General features: G+C 29.2%; 1 protein-coding gene across 5 annotated transcripts in view; it reads right to left on the reverse strand.

The window, feature by feature from the left end:
• Positions 1-1,991: 1,991 nt before the first annotated feature.
• Positions 1,992-18,186, reverse strand: part of LOC136979555 (upstream stimulatory factor 2-like) — a 61,078-nt gene continuing 44,883 nt past the window's right edge. For all 5 annotated transcript variants that reach the window (XM_067275560.1, XM_067275562.1, XM_067275559.1 and 2 more), the window contains exons 6-7: positions 14,267-14,484; positions 1,992-4,309 (exon numbers count right to left, since the gene is read on the reverse strand). In XM_067275560.1, the coding sequence (XP_067131661.1) occupies positions 14,269-14,484 (216 nt within the window). In that variant the 3' untranslated portion in view covers positions 1,992-4,309; positions 14,267-14,268. The remainder of the gene's footprint in view (positions 4,310-14,266; positions 14,485-18,186) is intronic.

Raw genomic sequence — 18,186 nt, forward strand, 5'->3', positions numbered from 1 at the left:
TACTTTTTGATCAACCCTTGTACAATATATTTCAGCTTGTGTTGTACAAAGTTACATAATAAATGCATTTTTCGAAACTGATGACTCGTGGATTACTTAAGTTGACTCACATTTACAAGCCCAACGAATCACCGTGTTTCAAAATTTTCCGCATATGCTCTAGGTCGGCGTTTCTCAACCTTGGGGTGGCGGTGATACTAAAGGGCGGTCGGCGAAATAATGAAATAATTTTATGAGAAAAACATCATTTATTATAAACATTTTACTTACAATAAGTACATATGTAAAAAAAAAATTAATGTGATGGTTGCATCTGTTTTTCATTTAAAATTTTCTCCATACGTGGATCTGTTAGAAAAACACAAAAGCAAATTTTCTTAATTGGTTATTATTCTTGAGTGGGGTCGCGAAATATTAATTCTATTTATATTTACTATTTGGGGAGTCGAGCTAAGAAGGTTGAGAATCGCTGCTCTAGGTACTGTACTAGTTCAGTGCTCCACAAACTTTTTTCACGTACGGTACATCTACGTACTACTTAGAATTCTGTGGCACACAATAAAAATATAGGAATTACAAAATACTGTACATACAAAGGTTTTCGAATATTTTTTATCACAAGTAAAAAATAGTAATTAGTTTATAATAGATACGGGCGTCGTCATTTTCTTCTTTCTTTCACTGTAGTTCCTAAATGCCTATAAACAGCAGCGCATATCCACAGAGCGACCGCTATTAACGAACACACCCCTTGACGCTTCATAAAACTTATTGACAAATGTAACATGCAACTCACAAAATTTGAACGTGCACAGATTCTGTGAAATATGTCTCTAAAGGTGTAGACTAAAAACTAAGCTTGTTAGAATTCCTTGTCAAACGTCAGTAGCAATATGTAATAGATAAATGCATGTCTATTAAAAAAAAGTCAATGATTTATCACGTTCGTGTGTCTACCATAAACTCTGCTTTTCCTCCTCACAATGTGTATTTTAAATTTCGATTTCTGTTGTTGAAAACTGTTATCTTCATTACTGTTTAATTAAACTACAGTACCTCTTTGCTTCTATTATGCTGATTTATCCCTCAAAGATTAAGCGCACAAAATTTCAAGTTTAAGTTGTCAATGCAATGCTGCTGCACGGTTAAAAATTGCACAGTCAGTCTTGTGGAAATGTTTGAGAGACAGTAAATATTGAAATATCAGCACAAAAAAATGAGAACATGATTCTCAAGAGAAACTGAACTAGAAGTTAGTGGAATTGAATTAGCACTTGAAGCTGTAGTTTGCTAAAGTGGACCAATAACACATTATAAAGCAGAATTGGCGAAAATTTTATTGCAAGTGATGAAAAAAGAGCATTGTGTAAGATGCACTCATGATGAGGAAACAAATTTTGATCTTGCTCTGTTGAAATGTGGATAAAGACAGAATGGCCAAACATTATTTCTAATAATCATCAAGAAATAACTACAATGCAGACGAAACAGCACTTTATTACCGTGCAATGTCTGATCATACTTAAGTTTAAACATCAGTGCTAAAGGATATAAATCACCAAAAGTATTTCAGTTCTTTGTTGTGCTAATAACAGTAACAATATTAAGATTATAATTACTGGAGTAATTCATCAAGTTAACGATGTTTAAAAATAAACTTAATCATTGTTTTAACATGTTGAAATTATCTGATTCAATAAAACTAAAATCTTCACTAATTATAGTCTAATTACCTTCACTACATCGTTATCACTTGGTTATTTTTATCAATATAGTCTGGTCTAAATGATCACAATATGCAGCACCTACTGTACTAATAAATTTAAAAACAATTGAAATTTGAAAGTATACCTAACTGCTTTGAGAATAATTATTCCTTCAATTGTCGAACTAATTTTGTATATTCTTTTAAAAATGACTTTTTTAAAATGAAATAATAAACAAAATTTAAGTATCATCTAGATGAATTTTTAATTTAAAAAAATTATCAATTGGAATTGACTAAATCTTTATTGAACACTTTCTGTAATAGCTCTCTTCCATTATCACCATGACAATTATGGATGCTAATAATTTTTATAAACATGTGAAACTTTACATTTGCATCCATGCCGATACCCCCTTTGTACATTTAATTATATCTCGTTGTTATATCCACCAAATTTTTAAAAAGAAAATAAGTACTTTGGTATATTACAATTCTCTCTTCTAGTCAGTAACATACGTATTATACAAATCATGTATTTAATTATAATTCTACAAAATTTAAATGATATATTTAAACAAGAAACCGTAACAGCCATAATTAAAAACGATTCCACTTACAGAAAACTGAGCGAACTTACTCTAATGGACACTCCTTTCGATCTCGCACCGTATAATTTACACATACTTGGAATAAAGAATAACCACACTTGAAACTATATTAACAAAATAAAATCATCCCATTTTTATGGACACAAAAAAGCACAGCTTCACTCTTTGCATGTAATACTTTAACAACAATTTTTAATTTTCAATAATAAACGTGAAACAGGAAAATTAATTTTAGAATTAAAAAATTAAAATTATTTATATATATATTATGGTAATTTAAATAAATCTAAGTATAGAAAATATTTAAAATGGGCAGTTAAAATTATATTTTATCCGAAATATTCAGTGATGATGATAATGTAAAAATCAGATTAGCATTGCACAAGAAAGGAACTATTTCACTTTATAAACATACAAAAACAAAAAAAGCCTATCAACTTTGATTTCACTTTCTTAGAAAAAATACAAATTTTGTACTTTGGATAGCTCATTCGGCAATTTTTAAAATAAATTTACCTATTTACTTAAATCACTTTAGCAACCATAATCATATATATATTAGTAATAATATATATAAAAGTCTACCTAAGAAGTAAATTCAATAAAAAAATCAATTGTTAATTTAATAAAAACTGATCAGATAGTTCTAAAATATATGAATTATTTTGTTTTAATATGATTTCTTAACAAAACAAAAAAAATTTATAAGAAATAACAAATGGAAATATATAATTTGACAATTTATTAATGCACATCTAGACATCTCATTATTGAACTGTAGAGATTTAGAATATGGGCATCATCTTTTTTCTTTTTTTACAATATGCCTCACTGCAAGCAACACCCTAACCACAAAACTGTGTGTGTGCGCAGTAAGGTAACAAGATATTCTACATAAATTATCCCCACAACTAAAAATGACATAGTAATACAGATATTCAATCTAATATAAACCATGAAGTCATGAAATATATATTGATGATTCTTTAAAGTGTCCTTTCCATTTTTTTTACTGAAATAAAATTCCAATTATTATAAATTTTTCTACAGAAAGTTTTTCTAAAATACATCATAATAATATGACTGCATACATGAAGAACTTTTTATATATAAATGATTGGCTGCTGTAGTTTGATTACCTTTGGTAACTTGGTTACCAAAATGTCAATTATTTTTGCACAGGTGGGGCAATCCAGTGTAGAATGATTGGCAGGTATCGAAAGATTTTATACGTACGTCAAAGTATTTCATGGCCAGATTCAATTTACAAGCTCCCTAACATAAATTCAAATCACAATATCAGGGCACATTTCTTCCCTTGTGGAATGCTTTGTAAGCATAAAATTATTGAAGTCATATTCCAATGAATTATTTTCATTCAAATTCATTTAATTCCACATAAATTCTATTATATGTTCTGGAAAGCAGTCTCTTGTCATTTATGTTTATGAGAATTTCTCGCCACAACTTCACTTCTTTTTAATGACAAACTAATTTTCAGATCTGTACAAGTAATCATTTCGACTTGCACACATCTGTTATGACTGTACACAATGTGTGTAACAAGCAACAAGTGTTCCAGATGCAAACAGGCAAGGATCTTACATACATATATATGTATATATACGTATCTACATATATATTACACATATGTGTTATTTTTTATTTATTTATATATATTTATATATATATATATTTATATTTATATTTATATACAGTAGCACTGTGTCTTGAGTAATGCTATAGGAGAAGTAACAAATTTGAACAACAAAAAGGTGCATATTCTCATCTTTGCAACAGTCCACTCCTGAAAAAAACCATTCTGTTAACAATCAAATAGCTTCTTCCAAGTGTCTGGCCTCATCTAGTGAGAAATACATGAAGAAAAGGCATAAAATGCCTTGAGCAAACTTGGTAAACAGAATTCATCTCTCTATTTCTGCAAACTTGAAATTCAAGTTACAGACTGGCAGATGCCAAAAATTATCTATACCTGTAAATAAAATAAAAAATATTTAGACATTCCTATCAATTTTTAAATAATATATTAAATATAAAATTTTATAAAATATTTAAATGAAAAACAGTGTGTGAAAATATGTTTGTAGATCAAAATTAAATATCTTGCTACAATCCAGGCAAAAAGTATTTGAACATCCTGTAAAAAAATAAAATTGTTAACTTTGATTTAATTTTCTTGTAAAATGAGCTCAATGTTCAAAACAAAAATATGTTTTATTCATTGGATTAATAAATGTTTATCAATTTAATTTCAAATAAACAAACCAAACCATTTATCAAAAAAAAAAAAAAAAAATATTTTTATATATGAAACATCATTTAAAAAGTTTTTCAACATACAGTAAGTTGGAAAATGTATTTGAACACTATTTTAAATTTACACATTTGAGCAATCTAATTGAATGGAAGAAACCATTAGCTTAGAGAGATTTGTATCATTTTCTAAGTAAACAGTAATATTTACCTGTCTGCTTAAACAAGGCTCTCAATCAACAAATTTAGAAATGCTGAGAGAAAACAAATTATAAAGCTGCTACATGATGAAAAAACCTAAAAACACATGTTGCCACCACATGTGTTTATGCATCTTTTAGGAACTGTAAATTACACTTGGCAAAAGTTTACAGAGGAGATGTAAAACCATTTAAGCTCAAGATCACCTACTGAAAAAAATATGTTTAAAAAATCAAAAAAGGTCTTCCAATCAATCAAATGTGAAATGGAAGAAAAAAATGTTTATGATAGAACAGTAAGAAATAGAATGAACACAGGATTTTCATTTAAACACAGCCAAGGAACAAAAAAAGAAAGTATGACAACCCAAAATTTAAACAATAGAAGACAAGAAAAAGGTTAATTTTTCAAATAAAAGTCATATATGAATTGGGTATGGTGATGATACAGGAGAATTCATTTGAGAAGTACATCTGAGAAATTTAAGAAAGATTGCATGAATAGGAACACCGTTTTCAACAAATTTAATTATTTGGGGCTACATGTCAGTTGAGACATTATTGGATCTGGAAATATATGTATTCTTAATATAGTTGTAACAGCAGAAGTGTATGAAGAATTTTAGGATCATTTCTGAGTCCACAATTGAAAATCATCTTTGGTGATGATATTTTTCAGGATGATGCTATATTCCATCAAGCCAAATGAATTAAAGAATTTTTTGAAGTATTAGGGTATTAAAATATTAACCTGACCTGATCTGGGCTGTTTGCAAACAGCCCAGATTTAAACCTATTGAAAATTTATGGAAAGTTGAAAATACTGGTTAATGAAAGAGCACTAACTTAAAGAAGCCATTAAAATTAGCTAAAATAAAAACTTCAATGAAATAATCTAGACTCCAACCAAATGCCGAATTCTATCGGGCTAGATATGGCTAAATACTAAATAATGCAGCCAATTTGGCACTAGAGGGAAGCATCAGGCACCATCTCTTATTACTCGACATTTGGTTGAGTCTAGCTTATAGTATATCGGGTCTAGAGATGTTATTTATTCAATGAAATAATTTTGACAATGCCAAGATGCATAAAAAGCTGAAAAAGATCAAGAGAAGGATCAACAAAATATTAACTTCTATAATTTTGTGTGATCCTTTTATTATTATTATTGTTGTTGTTCAAATACTTTTTTCCAATACTGCTTTATATAAAAATTTTTTTGAAAGAATGGTTTGGTTTATTCATTTGAAATTAAAAGGATGAACACTCAATAATCCAATAAATAAAACATATATTTTTCATTTAGAACATTACATTTTTATTTTCTTGTAAAATGAGCTTAAACCAAACAATTTTATTTTTTTACATCATGTTCAAATACTTTTTGTCAGGAGTTGTATAAATAATGAGTCCCTTCTTTATTAGCCTTTGATTAAATGTTTCTCAAGAAAAGTACTTCTCATCGTAAGATTGAATTCTTAAATTCTGGCACAAAGCTGTTTTGAATGCAGAATATTCTACGATCAAAACCATTTTTTTCCAGAATTAAAGGAATGCTTTTTTCATTAGCAGAATATTTGCTAATAAAGGAGGAGTCATTAAGACAGAATTGCATAAATGAGCAATAATACAGCTTATTTGCTATAAATTAGACTTTACAGTCTTATTTATAAGATTTGGACTCATTAGCCAAGCTACAAATCTGACATAATCATGTCTGCAACTTTGCATACTTAAATACACAAAGTTTTCAAAAGTAGAAGAGGAATGGGAGGAATTGGACACTTTTTGAAAAAGTATCTCAACAACATAAGCAATGAAAGAACTCTTAAGTCTCTTTTTTAGCTTGTTAGTTTGAACCATCTATATCTTCTGAAAAGTATTGGAAGTTTCAATGCTAACATTCATTAGAAAAATTATAAGTTTTGTATTCTGTGACAAATGTCTTGCTCCTCCCTAATAAAAGGGAGGAGTGGGACAGTTCATAAAAGGATAACAAATTCACATAAAATTGATATTAAAATACTCATTTAGCAAATATAAATAGTTATTACTAGTGTGTGTGTGTGTGTCTATACAATATTAGTTTTACTGAGATAATCATACTATCAACAAGGTTTTGCTGTAAAGTATCATAGTATTTTACTATAGTATTTCCTTGAAATGCTTGATTTGAGGTATTAAAAGAAAATTTTACCACATGATTATAAATAAACAATTTATTCAGAATACTGTGAATCAACATTTAACAGAACATAAGAAAATGAACCAACAATCATTGCAAATATTTGTTGGACATTATATGCAGATAAATTAATATATTTTTCATAAATAGATTTCAGTTTGTCCATGAAGTCATCAATATTCTTATTGAAGCTAGTAGTTCTTCCTAAGCTAGTGGCTTCTGGTGATTGCAATGAAAGCTGTAAATGACATCCCATAAACCCCACGAACCAGTCATATCCTGCAGTTTTATTGAAATTCCATGAACTGGGATATGTTTTATTCAAGACAGCAGCAAACTCATATGCCAAATTTCTTACCTACACTGTTGTCAGGTCATAGTGCATTTCACTTTCACTAAGCAAGTCATTTCTTAACTTTGCTTCTTCCTCCACAGAGAAAACCATTCCACAAATGAGATTAGACTGAAATGCTACAGACTCCTTGTCTGAAATGCTATTAAATTTTACATGTCTTGCTAGTGCTGATTTTGATAAATTCATTGCTTTTGTAACTTTCCTTATACTCTTTCCCTTGTGACACACCATGTTCATTGCTCGAAGAATCACACTGTTGGCTGGTGTTGATTTTGTTGGATCTTTCTTCTTCCATTTATGTGGCATTTTTCCTGAAAATAAAAACAAGACTATAAAATTTAGCACCACATCAGAAAAATTATTATTAGGGAGGAGTGGGACATTGTCCCATTCCTCTCTATTATGCAGTGTCCCAGACTTCCCTACTGGGAGGTTTTGTATTATACTATTATGCTATAACTAACATATGACAGAAATAGCAAGAAAGTAATATAACAAAATTGTACTATTAAAATACTGCTTTCACTTCCTGTAATAAGCACTAAAAGTTATCTTTAACATAAAATTTTAGATTACATCAGATATTGGTATTAATATTTACCTGGAGCAGTGTAATATAATTTTCTCTTCTCTTCTGTTGAAACAATTCATCAGCCATTTTATATGAAAATACAAGCACAGTCACTCTCACTTGGGGACAAATAAAGAATTACAATAAATAAATAGGAAATCAGAAAATTCAAGTGTCCCACTCCTCCCTTGTCTCCCCTACACATTTTCAAAATAAAAGTTAAAAATTTCAATACATACTGCACTACTGTCATAATGGGAATTAAGTATAGTCCCACTAAGCAATCCAGTCTTTTAGTATATCTGTACTAAGATATTTCTCTTGGACAGACAGACAGACACACACACACACACTTATGTTAAACAAGATATAATTACATAAGCTGATAAGCTAGAAAATTTAAATCTTAGAATCAATATATCTAAATCTTCTTCTATGTGCTATTCACTATTTTTCCCAAATTATCTTTCTTTTTTTCATCCTTAAATCAACATGATTCACAACTTGAGTCATTTTTGACTTAAAAAAAATTAAACATTCAAACTACATATTGACAAATTAATAAAAATCTTATCTATATGCACAGGATCTGTTTCATTTCACTAAATACTTTGGTCTTTATGTTTTGTTAATTCACAATCCATAATAGATTACTGTATTTTTCCATATGGACACACAGCATTACTTTCTGCTTTACAACAGCATTAATACATTTTCCTAACTGATTCAAAACTATTTATGACATTATAACATTGTTTCATTTTTCTAATTCTAATATAGAAATGTGTGTACTGTAATTTTATGTATTTATTACAACAAAATACATTGAAAATGCCATAAAACAATGGTGTCCTCCTCTCTTTAAACGAGATTTGTTGTTTTGTTTTCATAACAGAAATAGAAAATCGTAAGCAAAGTGTAGACATTCTGAATGTTACAAACAAGAAAAGAGCAATTATTAATAAAACCTAAAAGAAAGTACAAAACATAAGTAAAAACCACAATTATAAATGCAAGAATAAAAGTCTAGTTGAGACAGAGCATTAGCAAAAGCATCTTCTATCTGGCTTTCAACATTACATTTGATCTCAAAATTTGATTGATTAATTTTGATTAATTGATTTTCCCTTTGTGATGCAGAATCCAAAACATTATTAAAAAAATGGTGATCAATAACTTCATTTGAGATACAAGGTTGTAGCAGAGTACATCGACAAAGTGATATCACACAAATTGTGTGATATCACTTTGTTGATGGGCTTATAGAACTGAGCTTGATATCAAAATTTGATAGGCTGATTTTGATAAAAATTTCCCTTGCATTTTCCATTAATTGCAATGAGGGTCCACTTAAGTGTAAAAAAATAGCAGTCCATGATATTGTTATCAATATATAGTGGAGTCAAAGTGACAATGTCTATGCTCCCTAGCACAAGTGAGCACATCTAATGAAATTGAGGGGAGAAAAATTGAACAAAAAGAATAAAGCCATCAATAGAGAGTGCTTTGTTCACGTGTGCATGTTTGTTTTGTTCGCATCTCCGTGTCAGCAAGTGGAAAGATCATCTCTTGTACCTGGACAATGCAAGCAACACAACTTGCATGGCTAGCAGTTATGAGGATTGCCTATCACCTCTCCCATAGTTGACAGGTTCAAGCAGGGTAGTAGAAAGATAGAGGCAGAGGGTGTGTATATGCCAAATTCCAAACTTGTTATAGGGGTAAACTAATAAATTCATAGAAAACTGTCACTCACACAACTATAAAAAAATTATATTATAAATATAATATGCATTATATTAATAAAAAGTGATTTTATAATTTTGAAATTTGTAACAGACTAATGAAAGACTTATCCAAAAGCCACCATATTTAAGTTTGCCTCTACCGAATACTCTAGCCACATATTAATATATAGGTACAAGGATGGTCTCTATTGTGCAGGAGGTGCAAGGATCACTTTTTTCTTCTGGCTCTGCTTCAATTCTATCATGATACAACAAAGTCATTTCTATTGTGACAATGTAACAATGCTGAGCAGCAATTTTTAATCAATTTAATTTAATATATATTCTCTCCACCTCAAATTAATAGCAGCTTGTCCCCAAACATCATACTTTTCCTTTAACAATAGAGTTGTTCCAGTCATCTAATACCTTTCAGGAGAAAACTTTTGAATTGAAACAACATAACTTCTGGTTTGCATTGGTAGTTCATATATGCCACATTTTCTGTTATTCAGCGAGACATCAGCGTAGTGATAAAACTCATTCCACATTTTAGCTTGCTTGCAGCACCATCTCAAAACGCTTGCAAAATGTCATTAGCGAGGTTGAAGAATGCTAGCTTTTGCTAAGACAATGAGCACCATGTTTGAAGGTTTTAATTGAACTAGATCAAAATTTTCTTTTAAATACAAATAAAAGAACTTATGACAGTTTATATATAGCTTTAAAAAAAACATATTTTTAACTTTTGCCTATCTGAAAGAATTTGACAGGCATAATTGTCTTTTCGTCTTCATATGTCAGATACGTAGACTGAATTTCTTAGTTATCTTATTTGTATCTTGATTTTAGATATCAAGTAATACTATAATAATTAGCATTATATAACCCACATGGTAAAACTTTATATAATGGTTTTGCTGAAAGTTTCAACATGTGGGTTATATAATGCTAATTATTATAGTATTTTTACTTTTTTTATTACTTATATTTTATAATGCAATCTACAACATATTTATACTCACAGCACATTGTTTTGTGTACCTTTATAATTTAATCACTATTATTTGTTAAAGATCTTCTGAATGAAAGTAATTAATTATTTACTGAGTATAATTTTGTTTTAGAACTAGTAAATGTTTCATGAATTCATTAAAAACAGCAACCAATATCAAAACTTATTTTAAAGAACTCCAGACATCATTCAGTGCAGCTGACCTATGCTTGCTTGAAAATATTGTCACTGTATTTAGGCACGATGTCATGAACATAGCCAGATATTTTCAATCTATCTTTCTGATATTCCTCATTGAAATTGATTGAAGCTATTAAAGATGAGTCTTATAGCTCATCATAGTCATTTTTAAAAAGCTAGAATTGGGATTTATAAGATTCCAAACAAATACTCAAAACATTTATAACAGATGCTGTGAAAATGTGATCCATTTTTATTAGTGAGATGCTAGCCGTTGTGTTCCTTCTAACAAGTCAGCAGGAAGTTAAGTGTTTCACACACCCGTTAACAGATAGCAAGTGCTACACTGAATAATGGAAAACATGAATAGGGCCTCCTGCCCCTAAGGTTTCCACATCTGTTCTCATCTTTCATCTATCTAACTCCATTAGAGATTAAGGAAAGATGGATGGATGATAGTGAAAATTTATAGGTCTACAATTTTTCAAATTACAGCCCAAAAAGGAATGCTGTAAAAGGTTTAATCTGTATTGCAGTTGGTATATAAATGATCTGGTTTGAGAAGAGAATATTGGCATTCTGAGTAAGAAATGAAAAGAAGTAAACTGTTATAATATTTGAGTACAGGAGCTGATCAAACTATGATTCTTTTCATCATCATCTCAGCTGTTTTGTTGATCTTGATCAGAATATCAGCAACATTTTCATAGTTTTATTTTTTATCAAAAAAACTTTTTCTAGCAGGTCACATTTGTTCAGTACAGTACTGAGTGACTTTTTTCCAGAATTTGTGTTCTACAGAGTAATACAGTAGAGAGTCGTTAATCGGAATTGCTGGTAATCTGAACGATTTTCAGTCAGACTGTGTCGTGCTGAATCGAACTTTTTTGATACTAGATTTACTTTTAAAATATAATTTTTATGTTTTTATATTTTTCAATATATTTATTTTGTTTGTACAAAATAAAGAAATAATTTTTAACAATACAATAGCCTCGATTATTATTATAAAAATTTTCGTTAGGCTTAAAATCGACGAAAATTCAATGCGAAGCGACACGCAACGGAGAAAAATTTCAACATCGGATAGGTTAAAATATTTTTTCGTACATAATTGGTAATCCGAACAAATCACTAATCTGAACAACCCCAGTCCCCAATTGATTCCGATTTTGGACTCTCTACTGTACTTCCATATCTCATTCATCATTTTATGAGTTATTGCTTACCTACAGTTAAAAAAAAAAGTTTAATAGCACTTATCTAAAAATATTTAAATAAACTTTACTGAATACTAAGATTAATGTATAAAAACAAAACACAGTGCAGTGTTAAGAGCTAAAGTCTGAAAGCAACAACAATGTCACCTGGTTGATCGGAAACCTAGGTCATGGAAGGAAAAAAAAAATTGTACTATTCAGTTTTCATTAAAGTAAATCTGATGAAAGGCACAAAATAATTTGAAAATTTCAATGTTCTAATCCATGGGCAAATTTGAGACAATGCATGCTTACTTGAATTTAAAAAAAAATTGAATATGAAATTTACACTTAAAAATATTGAAATTTTGTAAGGAAGATTTCCAAAACCATGTTGTGCAAGAGTTACCTAAACATGGGTTAATTTTTAATAATGTAAAAATTTTTCAATGGTATCAAATAAGATTTGGTAAGTAAGGTTATATTGCTGCTGACCCCAATAGATTTTGAAAGTTATAATGATATTCTTTGAAAGCATCTCCAATGGACTAGACTGGTCCTGACCTCAAATATCCCACCGAATACACAGCATTACCTTGTGCTGATGCAATTCTGGCTTTGGCAAGGCCTGTGCTGCTTGACTGACAGTTATCCATGGCCTTTTGCACTTTAAGTTGATATACAGACACCAGTTTTCATCTTTTGTAATGATGATATCAAGCAAAATATAGTAACGCTTCTTATGGCACATCTGCACATTCACTAATTACCAAGTTCTGAGCAAACATTTCATGAATACTGAGTACTATGAATGGTTTACTTGTGATGAATATTTGATATTTAACATTTCCAATTCTTGTTAAACTGTGTTGAATCAAAGCAGACGAATATTCATCTCAATGCATTTGTCTTGTCCATCCATACATCCATTTATTTCTAAGTTTTTGATCATCAGTATTGCTATTTTAGACTTTTGTAAACTACATCTACTTTTTTTATTTTTGAACTTGGAATGAACATTTGTTGATCCTGCAACAAACTGATGCTTGGCAAATAATCAAATGTTTGTGTGTGCGCGCTCATCAAGTGATAAACAGTTTGGCAAATAGTTTGGTGAAAAACAAATATTAGGTATTTACCAAATAGTGAATGTATGGATGCACCCTTAGGGAGAGATTCAGTGTACACCTTCACATGAAGTTTATCATCTTAATTCAGATTACAAGGAACTCAAAAATTAATCTCACAGACCTTTCCAATGTCAGGTAAGTGACTAATTATGGTGAACTGTTTACAACCAAGCTCATTTCTCTGATGATCAGGAATAGGTTGGTTTCCACCAACTGCTGCAGCTTGTCATCCAATAAGATGGAAGTCCTTCCTGAGTATGGTTTATCTTCAACTTCATGTTGTCAGCTTTTAATTTACTGAATCAATCATAGATTGTAGACTTGGAGACTATATTCCTGCCAAATGATTGCACCATACAATGATAACATTCTGCTACTTTTATACCAAACTGTTAATCATAAAGTGTACACATGCAAATTTGATCACAAGAAAGCATTGGCAAACTTGACATATTTAAAAAGTTGGTATTGCGCACAATATTTTTTCACTTATGATTGTGCACCAAAATACTTTTTATTTACATAGTGTATTCCCACAAAAACTTCTAGATGTTATGTATTGGACAATTTCAAATATATATATCTAGAAAACTCCAGAAACTTTTGCATCAATCCAATAGTTCATGCATTCTTCCATTATATTACATAGATCACTTCTATCAATTTAATTATTATTCCTAGAAAATAATTCAGTGTAAGAACTGAAGAACTAAGAAAACAAATAAAATAATACAAAAACATTGCCGTTATGAATACAAAAGAAAAAAGAACTAAGAAGAGAAAAACTCTAGAAATACTTTACATACTGCTAATTTCAAATTTGAATACCTTAAACAATCCTGTAATAATTAATTTTATCTATCTGATTTTTAGCAGCCAAACTCAATTGAATGCCAGTTAAAATATCTTTTTATGTCAGTGGATATTTGTTAAAAATGTTTATTTTAAATAATTACAAAATATATATACATACATACATATTTTGTCTAATTGGTACAGTGTGCCATTTTGAATAATATATTACATTACATTCTATACTTTCAAAAGATAATTAAAATCACAAAATATTCTCAACATAAAAATTAAATAAAAAATTTGGAAATGTATTTACAATTATCTTGGTCCATGATCAGCAACTGCAATCCCATGTTGTTGCAAATGAGCTCTTAACATCTGATTTTCATTTTTTAATTCTTCACATTGCTGCCTTAATAATTCAACTTCTACAGATAAGCGTTCTTTGTCTTTTAATATTTCTGGCATTTTTGAGTTGATGTTTCTTAGCTCCTGAATATAATCACATGCTTTTGCTAAAATTCCTCCTTTACTCTGAAAAAGAAAAAAACAAAAAAGCAATGAAAAGTTATGCTGATTATTCTCTAAAAATATAATTTAATATTTTCATTATCTGATATTTCAATAATGATTTCAAGTCAAGTTATATGAATTATAAATTGTAAAATGCATATATCCATTTTTCCTTTTTACAAAAACTGACAAAATGATTATTGAATAAGTTAATTCTGGACAATTGATAATATAGTCTTAGATATAATTACTATAAATCAATAACAATAAAATTTTTAAATATATTTTTTTGTAAATTGATGTTTTAAACACAGTGTTACCTGGTGAATCTGATATCAGATCAATTAATTTAATAATAAGCATTTTCTGGAATACTTTAAGTTAAAATGTGCTCTTTAAATGGCATGAAGAATGTCCAATTAATAACTGATTTCCTGCCAGGTAGTGTTTCAGCAAGACAGTACATTCCCTCACTGGGCAGTTTCCTTATGTAATTTGCTTAATATAGTGTTTCCTGAACAATGGATTGGCCACAGGGACTAACACCGTAGTGGTCAGGATAACACCATTGGATGTCTTTTTGTGTGGAATTTGGTACTGATTTGGTTTGAACATTACATATATGATGTAATGTTCTGTTTTGAAAGAAAGGATAACTCTTGCAAACCCCAATGTTACACAGAAAATGCTAAACAACACTTGGCAACAAATCAGATACTGAGACATTCTTTGTGTAACTAAAGAACATGTTGAGGTTCGCTGAATGTACACAAAACAACTTCAATTTTTGTACTAAAAAAACTTCAGTTAATCTTTCTTTTACTGAAAACCAAATTTCAATAGGCACTTCTTTTTTTTAAATAAAATTTTATAATAATTTAGATCTTTCTTGGACATCCTGTGTTAATTTCTTGTCAAATTACTGGTTTATTAATTAATTAAAAACTTCATAATTTGGCATATGATTAACATTTAATTAAATATATCCAAGTTATCAGTCACATCTACTGTCACTAGTTCGATTTTTATAGATTAAAAGAATTATTTTAATTTTATAATGTAATAGTAATTCATATAAAATTTTGTTTATTTAGGAACTAAAATACTGATTGAAATTATAAACTAAATTTCTGTTTATGCTTTTAAGTGAAATCACCTAATATGAAAACTAATAATAAAGTACAGCGTAAACACTATTACTTTCGACGAATATTCAAGAAATTTTTTAAATTTTATTGTCTGATTTGTATCAAATCAATAAATTGTGAAAAGTCTAATTTGAACATTTATTGAGAAAAATTATTTAAGAAAGCAATTAAAATTCCATGCTTAAAGAAAAGCAATGTTAAAATTATAGTATTATAGTAGTAGTAATTATTGTAGTCAAGCATTATTATTTAAAAAAAACAAGTGCCTACAGGGCAGAGAGTATGGTAAAAGTGTCACAATTAACCAGTAGCAGAATCAAATACTTTTAAGAATCATCCGAGTTTCTGAGAACCAAATTTTTGAAAAAGCAACAAATTAATTTTTTGAAAACAGTAAGAATAAGGTAGCACAATGCTGCCAACCTGTCTCATACTGAGAACAAAGTACAGTGGGTGATTGGTTAACGAACAAATTGGATAATGAACACTTTCACTAAAGATTTTTATGTTCGGACAACGAACACCTCACAGAACAAACACAAGAAGAAGAAACGTCAAATAATGAATACTGATTGGTCTTCCCTCATATTCAGGCAACAATTCAAAACTTTTCAGAGTGCAGAAGACGTCAACATCGATGCTCAACCCTGTTGGATAGTATTCTTCTAAACTTTGAAACTCTCCCTTGTAATTCCAGCCTTTTATTTTTAAACAATTTTTTTTTATAGTATTCGCATGACTGTTGTTAAGTTTTGCGTCAGTTTTTATTTTCGAAAGGTGAAATGTATAATAGCAAAGTTAGAGAGTGGGCAGAAGATGTCTGATGCTGCTGGGCAGTATGGCTTGAACAGGTCTACATTAGGCTGCAGTTCAATCTTATCTAAGAAAAATACAGTATAATCAAGAAGACTCAAGCAGCTAAAGGAGTAACAAAAATCGCATCTGAGAAGTAAAGAACATTGAAGAGCTCATAATGGTTCCTGAAACTGATTAACAACAGAAGAATGCCAAGAACTCTTGAATGAAAAACACCGGCAGAAACTCTGCAAGATAGGTTTTCTTCTGAAAAAGAGGATTAATGCCAATATCTGCCCTTAAACATCTTTTAAAGATGTGGGAAGATGTCAGAACAACGGTCTTAGAATGGCATCCAAAACAAGTTGAGGTTAATAGGCTTGGGGATCTCTACAATTACAACGCTATTATTTATTTCTGAAAAATCCTGAAATGAGAAAAGCAATTGACATTAGACATATTCTTTAATCCTCACAAATGGAAATAACATGACTGATAAAAATGCAAGACTGTGTATGTATGTATTTTTATTATTACATATAAATAAACGTAGTAAGAAAGTATATATATTTTTTTATTTTTTGGAGTCTGCAGAATGAATTAATCAAATTCCCGTAAAAACATATGGTAAATCAATAATTGTTTAACAAACAATTCAGATAGTGAACAAAGTCTTGGAACAGATTATGTTCGTTAACCGATCACCCACTGTAGTTAGTAACTAACTAAATGTATTTGAGAAAAAGTTGATTAACATTACTATAATTACAGAAATTGAAGTTAAAATTCACTAGAGCAATCAATTTATTAATTGATCAAGTTCACGATGGGAAAATTCACTGATATTCCAAATGATAATACACTGGAATAACCCGAGTAATAAACATATGGAAATATCGAGTTAGAGTTTTTAAAAATAACAGTAAAAATTTTGTTTTGTTGTAGCTTTGTTAATTGACTTTTGAATTATTATTTGTTGATTTTTTTCGTCTGTGGACACTTGAAAAAGGCCAAAGGCCACAGTGTCTTTTCTTTATAAAGAAAAAACTTAAGAAAGAAATAAAATATTAAAATTCCTTGAGAAGTTAATTACTATAATACAGACATAAAGTTGTTATGTGATTAGAATTTCTAACACCAGAGTGAGATACTATTTCTTTATTCTCAAACTGGCTTATTCACTATCATGTAAGGATCACAATGTAGAAGTATTTGAATATCTAGAACAAGTTCTTGGGGAAAATGAGAACTTTAAAGAATCAAATAGTTCTCATTCATGCATTTGAATACACCTATCTTTATTAGAATCACTTTGGATTAAATTTAGTAATAAAATTGTTACATATGTAAGATTATTTTAGTAATGAAGTGAATTCAACGGTGTAACATTTTTCTGGTATAGTTTATACATTTAAAAAAAAAAACTAAAACCTGTTCAAAACAAGAAAAATTCAATACCATGCAATTCCAGTTAACATGTTTCAATGTTTTTTTAATTAAATATTCATCTTGAAATATTCCATTAACTGAAGCAATAGAAAATATATTTAATAATAAAGAACTATGTTGCTTCTCTTTCAACACATTTTTCTCAATAAGACAGTTCAAATTAAAATATTGTCCTCTAAAACTTTGTTTAAAAACTTTTCAAACACTAATATATTTTGCTATATTACAATATGCTATTTTTGCAATATTTTCATTAACAGTCTATATATCTACAAGCTATATATAACAGCCGTATTTATTATAATAAACTTAAATATTTAAATTTTTGATA

This window comes from Centruroides vittatus, unplaced genomic scaffold, assembly GCF_030686945.1.
Source record: "Centruroides vittatus isolate TY-2023 unplaced genomic scaffold, ASM3068694v2 contig_628, whole genome shotgun sequence".
Taxonomy (NCBI): domain Eukaryota; kingdom Metazoa; phylum Arthropoda; class Arachnida; order Scorpiones; family Buthidae; genus Centruroides; species Centruroides vittatus.